Source organism: Raphanus sativus, unplaced genomic scaffold (genome assembly GCF_000801105.2).
Source record: "Raphanus sativus cultivar WK10039 unplaced genomic scaffold, ASM80110v3 Scaffold0474, whole genome shotgun sequence".
NCBI classification, from domain to species: Eukaryota; Viridiplantae; Streptophyta; class Magnoliopsida; order Brassicales; family Brassicaceae; genus Raphanus; species Raphanus sativus.
The window spans coordinates 1-15237 of record NW_026615792.1 but is presented as its reverse complement, the minus strand read 5'-3'; the positions used below and the strand labels follow the sequence as shown (position 1 = coordinate 15237).

The 15237-nt window shown below is 32.2% G+C and overlaps 3 protein-coding genes across 3 annotated transcripts; 2 read left to right on the top strand and 1 right to left on the bottom strand.

Annotated features, from left to right (window-relative positions):
• The first annotated feature begins 6984 nt into the window (after nt 1-6984).
• LOC108833811 (CRIB domain-containing protein RIC5-like) lies at nt 6985-7908 on the top strand. Its single transcript, XM_018607210.2, has 2 exons — nt 6985-7342; nt 7419-7908. The coding sequence occupies exons 1-2, from the start codon at nt 7262-7264 to the stop codon at nt 7824-7826; spliced, it is 489 nt and encodes a 162-aa protein (XP_018462712.1). The 5' UTR covers nt 6985-7261; the 3' UTR covers nt 7827-7908.
• A 3599-nt stretch (nt 7909-11507) lies between these two features.
• LOC130502260 (60S ribosomal protein L36a) lies at nt 11508-12443 on the top strand. The gene is made up of 4 exons (XM_056997038.1): nt 11508-11618; nt 11833-12012; nt 12101-12175; nt 12250-12443. The coding sequence occupies exons 1-4, from the start codon at nt 11616-11618 to the stop codon at nt 12307-12309; spliced, it is 318 nt and encodes a 105-aa protein (XP_056853018.1). The 5' UTR covers nt 11508-11615; the 3' UTR covers nt 12310-12443.
• A 415-nt stretch (nt 12444-12858) lies between these two features.
• LOC130502259 (phosphate transporter PHO1-like) lies at nt 12859-15222 on the bottom strand. Its single transcript, XM_056997037.1, has 9 exons — nt 15082-15222; nt 14832-14952; nt 14474-14723; nt 14281-14385; nt 14153-14197; nt 13900-14052; nt 13542-13820; nt 13321-13457; nt 12859-13220 (listed from the first exon to the last, which is right to left on the bottom strand). Exons 1-9 carry the CDS (start codon nt 15209-15211, stop codon nt 13130-13132), a joined length of 1311 nt encoding a protein of 436 aa, XP_056853017.1. The 5' UTR covers nt 15212-15222; the 3' UTR covers nt 12859-13129.
• Nucleotides 15223-15237: the final 15 nt, after the last annotated feature.

Genomic DNA, 15237 nt, shown 5'->3' with positions numbered 1-15237 from the left:
CCCAAAACAAACATAGTTGAGGGGTTTTAGTGTTAAAATCCTTGTTAAAATGCTTGATTTCTAAACTTCTATCCTCAAAACCGAGAAAACCTAATCGGAAACTAAACCAATATTCAAAAATAATCGAGCAATTTTTATATTTGAACCAAAAACTCCAAACCAAATTAAAACCGAACTAAGAATGGAATATCTAAAATACAGTTTATAAATTTTTTAAAATTAATTATATTTAAATTAAAGTTACCAAAAATAAGAAAAATACAACTTATAAACCAAAATACCAAAAAATCCAAATATTTTTGATCCATTTTTTATAGTTTACAAGTGGGATTGCTAATCACATCACATTTAAGAGAATGACAATCATAATTCATAAGAATCAAGATTTACTAACACTACAAAAAAAAGAGGTGTTTAACATCACTTATTTTCTATTTTGCATTATTTATAAATGATGTAAAGAATTTTAAATCATTTATATAAATGACTGTGAAAGTGGTGATGCAAATAATTGACATCATTTTATTAAGAACTGATGTAAAAAAAAATATTTTCATCAATTGTTATAAATGATGTTAATGTGTATCAATTGTAAAAAATGATAGTAACAACTACATCAGTTTTTCTAAAATGATGTTAATATTAACGTCATTAAAATAATTGATTTAAATTATTTATATCATTTATTAATAGGGATAATTTGAAAAGTACCCTATTTGTGATTTGAAATTTGAATAATATACCTTATCTTTTTGTTTTTGAAAATTACACTTTACTATATATGAAAAGACATTTTTACCCTAATATAATATAAAACTATAAAAACACTTTAAATTCGAAATTATTTATGTTTTGAAATAATCAAATATTTGAGATAAATATATGTCACTGATTTAAGATAACAATTGATAAATTTCTGAAATTATTTAAAATCTACATATCAACTTACACAATTACTTTGTAATTAAGCAAGAATTCTATTCATCATACTACACATAACCTTTTAGCATTATATATTAGATCAATAATTAAGAACTTTTTTGTTACAACCTAAGATTAGTTTGTAAAGCAAAAAGAAAAAGAAAAAAACTCACGACTAAGAAACTAATATCTTCCAAAGTTAATAAAACAAAAAACTAAGCCTCCAAAGAAGTTAATAAGATTTTTATATAATTATTTTTAGATAGAATATTGTCACGATGTTCTTGTGCTGTTCATGAAGGCCGGCTGTTTATATTGTTTTTTTGTTTCTGAAAACAATACATACCCACTGTTAGTGAGTGCTAGTTTTAATAGGTATTTGTCTAATGAATGCTTTTCAATATATTTACGTAGATCATACTATAACTACATGAACAAAGTGATATCATATTTTTTTCAAAAAAAATGATATCATATTTGTGTATTTGAATGTTGTGTTGTTATGACGAATCATTTATAGGAAAATGTTATGCTCCATGTTCAGGTCGTTTCTCAGTGGCAGCTTCTGATTCTTTGTGATTATCCACAAGTTTTTACCCATTCTCTAAACTTATGTTTTGCTGGATCTCTGTGATTGCATCTGTGATTTCTTCAGGATTTATCATCCCTAAAATTAAAATTTCGTGAAAGCAGTTAGAATAAAAAATATGTGAACGACACAGAATAGAAAACTATAAGAAGGAAGATATATACAACATAAAAATGGAAAACCTAAACCATTGTACTTTTTGTTACCAAGAAAAAAATGGAAAACCAAAGAAAGAACAGAAAGTAGAAGATCAAAAAATGGAGAACTAAGAGAAATAGGAAGAAGATACGACGAAGAAGACACTTATTTTGTTCTGTTTTTTTCAAAAGAAATTAAGATATACTTAAAAAGGATATTATGTAGATTTAATAGTATTTTTCTGAAAAGAAAATAAATAAAAATATTATTCTTGTGAATTTGTTAGTTTAAATATTTTAATAACTATTATGACAAAATTATATAAGAATAATTTTAAATATCCAGATTGGATAATTTAGTCAATTTACATGGACAAAAGTGTAGTTCACAAAACAAATAAACACTGGTGTAGTTTTCAAATTAAAATCTCAAATAAATGCATTTTCCAAATTTTCCCTTATTAATAATTGATTAAAATAATATTTTTAAATAGTTATATTATTTTTAAATTATAATTTAAATATCATATATTTCACCGTAAATGTTTTTCTCAACTACTAAATAAATTTTTGTCAATAGAAAAATTAAAAGTGTTTTTCATTAGAATTTTTTTACGTTTCCAGTCTAATTAACAAAGCAAAACAACATTGATAAAAGTCTAACAAAAAAAAAGCAAAAGATGAACTTAAGAATTGAAAGCTTCTTCAATCTGGATTCTTGGTCTTCTTTTTCCTGAACCGATATCCCCTTGGGCTTGCACTCTTCATTCATATTTGGAATCAACATCATTTCTTCTTATACCTCTTAACGCTCCTGGTCCTGCAAAGAAATATCTTAAACCATAAACAAAAAATCTTTAAAACTTTAACCCTCCAAAAGTTTGAGAACTAGGAGAAGAAGGAAAAGGAAAAAAAAATAATACCTCTCATAATTTTCAAATCCTTCATAGTAAGAATAAAATTATCATCTTCGAGACTCTTATAATAAATGCTTGCTTCTTGTTGAATTTTTGTTGTTAATCAAATAACTGAACCCAGAACGATACATTGTAAACTGATAAAAAAGTTTAAGAAATTGAAAGAGTGAGAGGAAGATGAAGATCTTAACAACAAAAAAAAAGAACATGTTTTTTATTGAAGTGAAACGGTTATATAAGAACATGTCCCAAATAAATTAATGAAAAAGAAAAAATCAAAACCACCAATATTTCCTACGATAGTATATATCTTTTTGTGTAGTTTATTTGTTTTTAAAAACATAATTGATTCAAGTGGCTTGTTAATTGTGATAGTGGTTCCTCTGTTTCGGGGATTGTAACTGATTAACTTATATTAGTATATATCTTAACTGTTTAATTGATGTGTAAAATACTGTAACGTTACTACATATATGTTGTAACTGTTTAATTGATGTGGTGAAGAATTCATTCTTATTTTTGTGTAATCTGTGATTAAAATAAATAACTGTTAAATTTTGAAACATAACGAGGGAAATATCACAGAAATAAGTTATAACCAAACGAACAACACATTAATTTAAGTAAACTTAAGTTAGTATCATTTTATTAATTATGTCGAGTCATTTCCTCATTCTATTTAAGTAATAATTAACTTGTATCATTTCTTTGATTAATGCTAATAAAGATTAGCAAAATGTATCAATTATATAACTGATGCAAACTCATATTTATGTCAATTTTTTAAAAGTGATGTAAGTTAGAATAGATTTATATCATTTTTTAAAAAGTGATGTAACTCAGTAAATATTTATATCAATTTTATTGAAGTGATGTTAATAATTTACTAACAACATCAATCACTATAATTGATGTTAAACACATATTATTTGTATCATTTCTTAATAAGTAATTTAAACTAACATCATTTATTTTTGTGATACCATTTATGTGATGTAATATGATCTTTTTTTTGTAGTGTAAGGATACGATTTCCATTCTACTGAGACATGATTCATTCTATTAATTGATAGATTGGAGATCGATATCTAATGAAGGCTGTAACTGGTTATTCCTAAAAGAATACTTGGAATAAATGAAATAATTATATATGGAATGGAAAAAAATGGAATGATAAAAAAATGGAATAGAAACTGAAATTGTTATTGAAATTGGAATCCCAATCATTCCCGAACCTTTTTAATATGGAACAAATGGAATATATTTTCCAAAGGATTTGTTTTTAAGTTTTATTCCACATTTGGAATATGTGGAATTGATTTCAAAATGTATTCCATGTAACTGGTAAATATTTTTGGAACTCTATGGAATTATGCATTCCAAACAATTCTATTCCATAATTTAGCATTTCAGTTGCAGCTGAAATCTCTACTCAATTAATGGCATGAAACTACACGAAGGCAAGAAATAAGGAAGCATTCAATATATAATATGTTTTGCTAAAGAAGGCATTCAATACATAATATTTCGTCGATCCCATATATATATACACCCATACAAGTCAAATCAAACAACATAATAAACATCAAATCTTACTCTTTGAGTTTTATATCAGTAGCAAAAAAAACTGTGACAGAAATGGCTCAAACTATGCGTATTGTAATGGTTGTAATGATGTTTTTGGTAACAATGCAGTGTGGTAATGGAATGGATACTAAAAACCACCGTGTGTGTTTCAAAAACTGCCTAGAGAAGTGCCAAATAGATGATTACACATGCCAGTTGAAGTGTGAAGCACTTTGCCCTTCCCCACCACCGTCTCTTCTAGTGTATGTACTTCATATCTCTTCTTTTATAACTTTTTTTCTTATTTAAAACCTTATTGAATATTAAATATTGTATTGAATGGATACAAGTACTAGTGAGACAAAAAAAGACCACCGTATGTGTTTCAAAAATTGTCTAGAGAAGTGCCAAATAGATGATTACACATGCCAGTTGAAGTGTGAAGCACTTTGCCCTTCCCCACCACCGTCTTTTCTAGTGTATGTATTTCATATCTCTTCTTTTATAACTTTTTTCTTGTTTAAAATCTTATTGAGTATTAAATATTGTATTGAATGGATACAACTACTAGTGAGACAAAAGAAGACCACCGCGTGTGTTTCAAAAATTGCCTAGAGAAGTGCCAAATAGATAATTACACATGCCAGTTGAAGTGTGAAGCACTTTGCCTTTCCCCACCACCGTTTCTCTCAACGTACGTAACATGATATTTCTTGTTTTAAAACTTTCGTTTCGGGATTAAACAACTGTATTAAATAATAATATTTGATACATAACACAAAGGGATGAAGCAGTCACGCCGTCAGAAGAAGGTAAAAGCGATATGTGCTACCGAGATTGTAGCAACAAATGGGGCCTTGACTCAGCTCGTATGGAACGTTGTTTGAAGACTTGCCCCACGAGTGCTACTCTTTTTTAGTTCCCATACCAAATTTTCACTTATATTATGCTACATGTTTTTTTCACACACACAATACGATTTCATATTAATGTATTATGAATGTTTTAGCTTCTTTAATCACCAAAAATAAGTAATGGAATACGAGTCCAAAGTGAACCAATTGCTCTCTTACCTCTATATCTCATTTTTTAATCTCTCTAGGACACAATTTTTATTTTTATTTTATATGTCAAACTAAAATTCATAAAATTAAACTGGAAAAGTGAATATTTTTTATTTGATTTATAGAATTTGATAAAATATTTAAAAAATCGAAAAATCGTTTTTCATGTTTTCGCTAAAATCATCAAAATATAATTAAAAACGATTTTAAAATATATTTTCCAAATTTGAAAGGTATAGAACTTTAATATTTGCCTATAGATTCACTAATCCATAGGTAAATATATTTTCCAAGATCTTAATTTTTGGTAAATAATATTTACTTTAATTTTGGGGTGATTTTTTCTGATTTTTATACTGTGAGTCAGTTTGAAATGTACGTTTTCCAAAATATTGATTCGAATACGAATTAAAAATGTTAAATTTTATCAAAATATTTAGAAGTATGTCTTTAATATTTTCATTTAACCAAAGTGATAAACAGACATGTTATTATTAACAATTTTTAAAAATTATTTTCAATCCCTTTATTTTCAAATCATACGGAATTTAGAGATGAAAGAAAATGAAGACATGACAAATACAACAAATAATTTAGAAACAACATTGTGATACATCTTTCTGATACATCTTTCTTCTATGGTTTTTATGATATTTTATCTAAAATCCTTTTCTTTTCAACTGAGTAGTTTAAATATGTAAACATGGCAAAAGAATTTTGAAATTGAATTTAAAAATAGTAGTATCAGTAAGAGATATAAAATAGATATCCTAAAGTGAGAAACTCTAATGTGATATTGATCAATAAACACCAAAGTGTTGTTTTTGAAGTTAATAAAAGGAAGACAAAACAGAAAAGATCAGATTGTACAATTAATATTCGACATCTATGAAAAAAAAAAAAATAATAACACACGCACGGATGCGCGGATCAAACTCTAGTTAATGTTTATGTTGGCTTAACTTCTAGCATGAGATATCGTGGACAAAAGTGATAATATTAGAGGAAGACAATTGTCTGTAGATATGTAAAAATGTTTACATGCTAGATTTTATTATTTTGTTTCATTGTAATATCTCAAACAATCTCAGTATTTAGGTGGAAGTTTCGATCAACTTCCTAGATCTTAGTAAGCTTTCCCTAATAACCAATAACCGTATCTCCCGCGTTTGCCAGTAAAAAACGACCTAAGATGACTCAGAGAACCTTAATATAGAAACCATAAAATAAGAGAAATCTTCTGGTTATCCGTTGACTTACAACTTCTACATCCAATAATCATCCGCCATGTGTTTATTAGCCATATGTAGAAATAGACAGGAAAGAGAAAAGGAACTTCTTGTTCTCAAAGAAAGAGGACACATCTTGAGATTTCCTTTTCATTACGTTATCTTTCTCTTCTAGTCGCGACGCATAAGAGAATACGAACCAAGAAAATAACAAAAGAAGTAGAGACAAGCATTTTGATTTTCTGCACAACAATTTTGGAAAGATATATCGTTTTACAAGTTTGTAGCCCGGTAATTTTTTTTCTCTTGTCATTATTTTTCCTAAGGCAAAGACGTTTTATTTTGTGATTTTTTTCTTATTTCTTTATATATATTTCTCTTACCTTTTCAGGAATTATACATCTTCAAAATCTATATGATTCCGTTCCTTTGGTAATAGGAACCCTAACTTCTCCCATAACAATGTAAGTTCATTTTATCGATTTCTTAGGGTTTTGATTTCAAGTAGGATTCACCCTAAAACAATTCAAATCTTCCCCCTCTGCCAGCATATCACAACCTTTTATATAACATAAACACATAGTTATAAGAAAAAATAAGAAGAATCTTTTAAAAACAATTTATGAAAAAGGTTTCTGGTTGCTTGACATGCAAGTTAGGTCTGCATTAGCAAGTTGACCTTATCAAATGAAGGGTCTATTAAAAGGATTGAGGTATATTGCTCGCATCTTCGGTGAGTTCACTTATCAATTTATTAATACATGTCTATGTATAGTCATCATGAAATCAGATTTTAAAAACTTTTACAAAAATTGCTGAGGATAATAAGGAACCAGAGATGCAGATTGGAAAACCGACCGATGTGAAACATGTTGCTCATATAGGATGGGAAGGGCCCTCTGCCACAACCCCAAGCTGGGTAAGTATTACCTTACACTACATATATAGATACTTTGGTTGTAGATGAACTCATTATTTTTCATGGGAATCTGAAGATGCATGATTATAAGTCTCCAGCGGCTGAGGAAAAAGGAAGTTCCAACAAGAAACCCCGGGAGAAGCAAAAGAAAAAGGGGAGGCGTAAAGCATCCACAGGCACAAACAACTCACCTGCAGAGTCTCCATCAAGGGTAGGAGGTTCAACAAGGCCATCAAGACGAAGCACGGGTAAGCAGAGAGAGCAGAGCACCGGTTCAGGATCGGAGTCAGGTTCAGGGTTAGACTTAGCTCAACAGAATGATCAGCCTGTGGGACAGAAACAGTCGCGGCAGAAGAAGTCAAAAGGAACAACAGGAGGAGGAGGAGGATCGTCTGTTGGGCCTGCAAAGACAAAAGAAACAGATATATCCGTGCGTGCAACTATTCCTTGTGTGGGAGGTCTTGGAAGTTCTACAGGAAGATAAGAGATGAGAAAATGAGAGTTTTTTCTTCAAGTTTAGACTAGAGTGGTGGTTTTGTTTTTCATCTCATAATCTACACACTTTTGTCTTTTCTCTCCATCTTTTCTGAGATGTCTTTGCACAACTAGACCAGATTTTTTTATCAAAAAGAGATTTATGTAGAGAGAGAGAGCACATTAGTGATTATGAATTTAAGGGATGTGTAGCATATGCTTTGCCTAATGATTCCGGTCAAATATATACTCCAACAACATTTCTATTGTGTTAGTAGGATTCAAGGTTGTATTTGGCTATTTGATTTGTATAGACTTAGTCTGACCTCTATGACATTTCGATTGTGTTGTCGCATTATGATTTTTTTGCTCAGTTAAACGCAACTACAGCTTTTAATATATTAAACCAAATTTAATACAAAAAATCGGTTTAGTTATTTTGGTTTTTGTTTCAAGTAGCAAAGTTGGGAACCGATTGATATCTAATAAAATTTGGGCCCAATCCAGTTCTAATTTTGGGTAATTTCAGATTATACAGTAAAATTGATAATTGGTTCTAAATTTTCGGATAACTCAGAGTTTTCAAGTTAAATACGGTAATTCAAGTTCTTCAGATTATGGAGCCATTTTAACACAATTTTGCTCTATTATTCAAACTTTATTTTCTTTCTTGAAGTTCAAAACCAATGAAAAATGTGCCATTTGTATGTTGGAGATTCTTAAACGATCATGATATTATCTTTCAGTATCACTTTGTCTCCTCAATCTTATAGCTTTTAATCAATTGATTGTAAGAAATTCTTTTTCATTCTAAGGGATGAAATTCTTCTAGACCATCTCTAAATCTAATTTATATTTTATTTTTTGTGTCATTTTGAATTAAAAACTTACTCATTCTTGAACTGAACAGAAATCGAAAAAACATATTCCTTTTCTCTCTTGAAGAAAAAGTCGCCGTCTTCCTTCATCTTTGTTTCTCCGGTGGTTGGCGTCTCTTGCCACCGTCGGAAGCATTTTTCGATCTTCTTTCTTCTTAGTTTTGCGGATCTTCACTTTTGTTTTGCGATGTTGAAGATTTGGGTTGCGGATCTGGCTTCAGAGAGATTATTTGTATGGTATTGGAGAATCGGCAGTCTGAGGTAGTGATTGGCTTCAGTGCGGTGGTCGTGGACCTGTTGGTAGTGGTCCAACACCGGTGAAGTTCCTGGGCCTCATCTTGTCTTGATTTTCTCCTGTTTGCAACCTTTTTCTCCGATGCTTGTAGTATGGTGAAGTTATTTTTATTTAGACTTGAAAGGCTTTGTTGTGAAAGTGTGTGTCTGTGTTTCTACTAGATTGCTTGGGGGGGGTCTTGCTAGTTTCGAAATTGTTTTCTGGTGTGCGGTGGCAAGTTAAGTCGGCTCTGATGTGGGGTGGTAATTCTTCCATCGATCCTGGTGTGTCAGTTTTCAGGTGGTTAATGGTGGTGCATTGTGCTAGTTTTCCAGCTCTACCCTTTCGTTAGTGCATCAAAATCTCTCTTTTGTTCTGTCTAGGTCTTGGTTCTAATAAGAGAATCAGACTTCATAAGTGCTTGGGAGTTCGTGTGGTCTTGCGGCAAGTGAGGATAGTGTCTTCTCTCGGGTCTGCGGTTTGGTTCTTCTCTGTGGTCTCCGTTTAGAAGCCCTTTTCCTTGGAGCATATGGTGACTTCTTGTGGTTGTCTTTTGTCTCGCCTTTTTACCTCGGTCGTTCTTTTTGATTTCAGTGGGTGAAGTGTCAGTGTTTTGAAGTTGTGTTGTCCCTTGATCTGCAACCTACGGGTTCTTCTGAATTACTTGGTAAGGGGTGTGGAGCTTATGCTCACTTGTGTGAGGTCATGGAGTAGTCGATCGCCAAACATGTATATTCATTGGCTGCTCGGGTTGGAATTTGATGTTTCTTTGGCTTCTTTGAGTTGAAGCAATGGTAAGTGTGGTGTTTGTTTGTGGTTCCTCCTTCAACCCCAATAATTTAGGTCTGCTATGCTTTCTCAATCAATCCTACTTCCAATGGGTTTTTCGTCGCTGTCGCGATGTTAGGATGTGTGAAGTTATCCAAATGATTGAGAATTATCGCTTAACAGAGGACCGAACAGCAAAAGATGTTGTCTTATGGAGGCAAAATGAAACTGAGTTCCGTGACTTCTTCTCTACCTCAGCGATTTGGAATCAGCTTTGTATGCACAAGCCAGCCACGGCTTAGAGTAAGGTGATTTGGTTATCTCATGGAGGAGTGCCACAGTTTTCTTTCATAACCTGGCTGGCAATAAGGAACAGATTATCCACTAGAGATCGTATTGTAGTTGGGGGCTAGCTTAGGGATGCCTCTTTTGTGGTGAACCAAATGAGTCTAGAGATCACTTGTTCTTTGCTTGCCCATATACCTTCACGCTTTGGATAGATGTAGGTAATCTATTGAGAAGAGACCCTGATCCTGACTGGAAAACACACTTGAACACTTACAAACAGGTGGGCTCGATCAGCTTCGCTTCATCCTTCTGCATGTGGTGTTTCAAGTCACAGTTTACATGATATGGAGGGAGAGAAATGATAGGAAGCACTCTAAGAAACCTAGACAAGTTCATCACAGTAAGAAATATGATCATGTCTGTGAGATACTTGGAGAAACCTTGCTTAAGGGGACTAATGCAATGTTGGTCCTAAGCACACAGCTAGATATATAGCTTATTCTTTTATTCAACTTTTGTACATAAATTCTTTTTCTTATGATGATTAATAAATTTAACATTTCATCAAAAAAATAATAAGTTAAACTTTTTAAAAAATTTAAACAATAAATATATTGTTCATGTTTCATTTTTTAAGATAAATTTGTTAATTGTAAACTGGTTCTTAACTTTTACTTTTATTATCTTTTGGCAAAATAGATTATTTGTATTAATATTATCCAATTCATTTAAAATTTTCAACCATTATTATCATCTAACTTGATGTTTATATCCAAGATCATGAAGAAATTCATTTCTAAGAATTTTTAACTCGATTAAGAATAATAAAAATAAATAATTCTATTTTTACTTCAAAACACATTTATTAATCACTTATAGAATATATATACATATGGTGCCTTTTACAAATTATGATATTTTGTTTGTTTATTTATGTTATCTAGTAAATTTATTATATAATAATGTTTAATTTATATATCTTGGATTACTTTTAAAATCAAATAATTGAGTACCATTAGTAAACATTAAAAAGGTGAAATAACTATTAATAAGTTAGTGTTAAGTTGGAAATAGATACAATAGAATATTTCTTTACAAAAAAATGAAACAAACCATTGGAGTAAATATTGCTTCATTTTTTTCATTCTAAAAAAGTTAAATTTTTTAAGATAAAAATAAAGCTAAAACCATTGGAGATGGAAAGACTAGTCGTGTAAACTATCAGACTATTAACTAAGTGTTATGGAAAGAGGTATATCGTAGAACGAAAATTGTTCATTAGTATTTCATACATTAAAAATATTTTATCATCATTTGTAATAGAAACAAAAAAAAAAATATGTTATGTAAATCATTTATCATCATTCTGTAAAAATACCAGCAAACTCTTAATTATCCTTACTAGAAGCTCTGTGCAAAGCCCAAAAGTTGTTATATAAAGCATGGGCCTTAACGTTAACGAAGGCCCGTTTCCACATATTTAGGGTTTCTAAAAAGCTTTACTATAAATTCTCTTTTCTTTATGCAACGTTTCGTTCGCTGACGACGGCACACAATCTTCACCCTAGAGAGAGAGATCAGATTAGCTAAAATGGTATTCTCTTTCGACTTGATTCCGTATTTTGGTTGAACTTGTTGATCGATTCGTATTGAGTCCTGTTGATTGATTACAGATCTATATTTTTGAGTTTTCTGTCTCTGACCAAATACTGTTTCAAACATCTTTTATCGACATGTAGTTACTAGTTACTGTTGAGTCATAAAATGCTTATTTGTGCTAGTTAAACTGAGTTAGTGTTGGTTAATAGGTGAACATTCCAAAGACAAAGAAGACATACTGCAAGAACAAGGAATGCAAGAAGCATACATTGCACAAGGTTACCCAATACAAGAAGGGTAAAGACAGTCTCGCCGCTCAAGGGAAGCGTCGTTATGACCGTAAGCAATCTGGCTATGGTGGTCAGACCAAGCCTGTCTTCCACAAGAAGGTGTGATCTTTTTTCTCCTTTGCACTCCACTTTTCAGATTCAAAATCATTTTTGAATACTGATTTTCTTATAAATGTAATTTGAACAGGCTAAGACTACGAAGAAGATCGTCCTCAGGCTTCAGTGCCAAACTTGCAAGCACTTTTCTCAGCACTCAATCAAGGTTAAAACGAACTATCTCCTTGCTGATGAGACTCGGTAGTTATTCTTAGACTAACTGGATTTTTGTTTCTTCAGAGGTGCAAGCATTTTGAGATCGGTGGAGACAAGAAGGGCAAGGGAACATCTCTTTTCTAAGCTGTTGTCATCTTATTTCGTTACAAGTTTTCTATTTCGTTGGATCTTGATTCCATCTGTTTTAGCCCTCGTATAAGATTTGTCCCTTCCCCCCAACTCTATATTTTGAATCATCTAGATATGATTTTACTGTTTTTCTATGCACTTGAAATGGTTACTTTTGAGATATAATTTGTACGAAACTCATGAGGCTCTGTTTTCTCGAGCAGAAAGTATTGATCTTTCATGTGAAAGCCTCTTGAAATTAAGCAATAACAAAATACTTTAGGTGCACCTCTCTCTAAACACGAGTTATGGGCAGGGAGCCTTAGGATCTAATTGAAGGAATCTGAGCTAAGTTTATAAAATGTTATCTTGGTCTGGTCAAGATCTCAAATCTGGCTTGACAATGCAAGCAAGCAGAGTCTCTGTGTCAAAAGCAAGTGCCTCGTTCTATTACCAGTTATGCTATGTTTATTGAAATATTTTGCTAAACACATCAATCTTAAGAAACACCTGTTTAAGTTTTCATCAAAATATAGAACTTAAAGAAGTTGTGTGTTTCTTAAGCATAGAAAATATAGCGACAGTTTTATTAGAAAAGAAGAGAAGAGTTGAACATAAACCTCTAATCAAAATTTACAGAAAATTAATATTATGAACTGGCAAGCTAAATTGTCTTTGCACTTGGAAAGTTTTGTAAAATCAAGAATCCAGCAGTCCCCTCTTCTGTTTGTTTAATGGGTAAATAGTTAAGCGATTCCCCCCCCCCCCAGAGGTTTTCTCCGAGATGCTTCATGGAACCTGGTTCAAGACTGACTCTCCATTTTATTATTTTTGTTTAATCGTCTGAATCCATGTCACGGAACGGTAATGGTACGGTCTTCACTGCCCTAAAGTGGCCCACGTTGTTCAAATGCTCATTCTCCACTCTGTAATCACAACAGGTTAGTAAATTTCATACTTAATAACATCCAAAAATCAAGTTTATAAAACAAATCTTTAAAACTAGCTAGGTGAAGCTTGTTTTACCTGTAGAAGTTCCAATGGCCTCGACGAATGACTTCAAGTGATGCCAATAAGAAATCTAACAAATGAGACTGAACAGGATTGACTCTGAATCTTACTATTGTCTCGATCCAAGCAACTCGCAATACCAAATTCACCACCTGGATGATAAAATAAATTAACCAGCATTTAGTAAAATATCTTAACTTGTGAGACACGCTAAACAATTATGTGGTTTGACTTACAATGGAGAAATAGTAGTAGTTCTTGTTCTTGAGAACTAGATCGTCCCTTAGCCATGCGTTTTTGGATTTAGGGTTCAAAAGACCCCAATCTTTGACAAAGTCCCAGTATAACTGGTAAAGCGTGGCCACGACCGAGCTCACCAGCAGGACGGCTAACCACGGGGTGGTGTTTTCTCTTGCGTAGGTTATGCGGACTCCGGCAGCAACCATCGCAGAAACGTATTTCCCCATGTTGACTAAGTGATCGGTGTTTGATTCGTCCCACCATCTCCTTATGCACTGTGAATTAAACGTTAATTGAAAGTTTTGAAGGGGGCTTTTGATCTTAAAAGAAAATAAAAACATGAAGGGGACTTACTTGCATGGCACGCCAGAAGTAAGGTGAGAAAGAGATTAGGTAAGCAAGTTCTCTGTAGATTCTTCCGTTTTTGCAGGTATTATACTCGTGTGTTCGAAAGCTTTGAGCCATGAAGTAACACGCGGTCGACTCTATATGTCTTAGCAATGGAATCTGAATTGAATATAAACAAGTTAGAACATGATTAGTGTGTTAATTGTGGCCTAAAAATTAGGTATGGTCACCATCACTTGAAGTTTAATTAGTTAATTACCTGGCTAGTAAGTTGATCAGCCATGAAAAAGTCAACCATCAAAACCTGTTTTTGTACAACAAAACATTTTTAAAAATAAATTTCAACAGATTTCTTGAGCTACAAGTAATAAAAACAGTTTTAATTACCTTGTAGAACGGTGAGCAAACAATGTTACGTAAGATGCAAATGAAGCAGAATCTTGTAGGACGATAGAATGTGTCGAAAGGGCATATCAAGACACAAATGAAGATCTGTCATACACCAACATGAATTAGCGTTTTGAATTGCGATCGCGGTTGGGACGCGCTATGTGATTGATTAACTAACTAAATGATTTACCAAGAGAAGGATGCCAGGAATGGTGTCGACTTCACTGGCGGAAAAACCGGCGGCGCGGAGGATGAGATGTATAACCATAGCGGCCACGACTGATGTCATAAACGTGGTTCCCATTAGAAACGCGTCTCGGTAACGCAACGCTGTGTTTGGTGCAAACTCGAAGATAAAGGTGTAGTTTATCCTCGTGCTCTTCCACATAAACAGATTGCATCCATACATGAACATGTGTAGACTCAGCAACGCAAACACGCTGCGTTACGGGGAAAAAACCAGATTATAAAAACAAATTTTCTGGTGATCTCTTTAGTAGTAAAACTCTGTGTTCTTTAACAAAAATTAATAATTATAAATAAAATACCTGAAAACAGGATAAACAGTCTCTAAATATGAAACTTGAGCACCAGAGGTGAAAATTCCAGAAAGATGGGCCAGTATTATGTAAATACTAAACAGTGAGACAAAGCAACCAGTAAATAATCCTGCAAAAGAAAAAAAGCAGTTCATTTTGTTACAAGAATTCATGGTGGAATGCTATAAAACATACATAACAATAATAACGAAAATAATAATAAAAGAGGTGAAAAAACAGAGAAAATATAAAACAATACCAACAAAGAAAGTGACCATGTGAGAATCTTTCTGCTGGTGGGGTCTCAAGAACTTCATAGCCTTTTTCCTGTCATTGTTTGCGAAGTGCTTTGTGAATATGGACTCCACTTCGTCCATCAGTCTTACCATCTTGTATTTATATTAATCATAGTCAC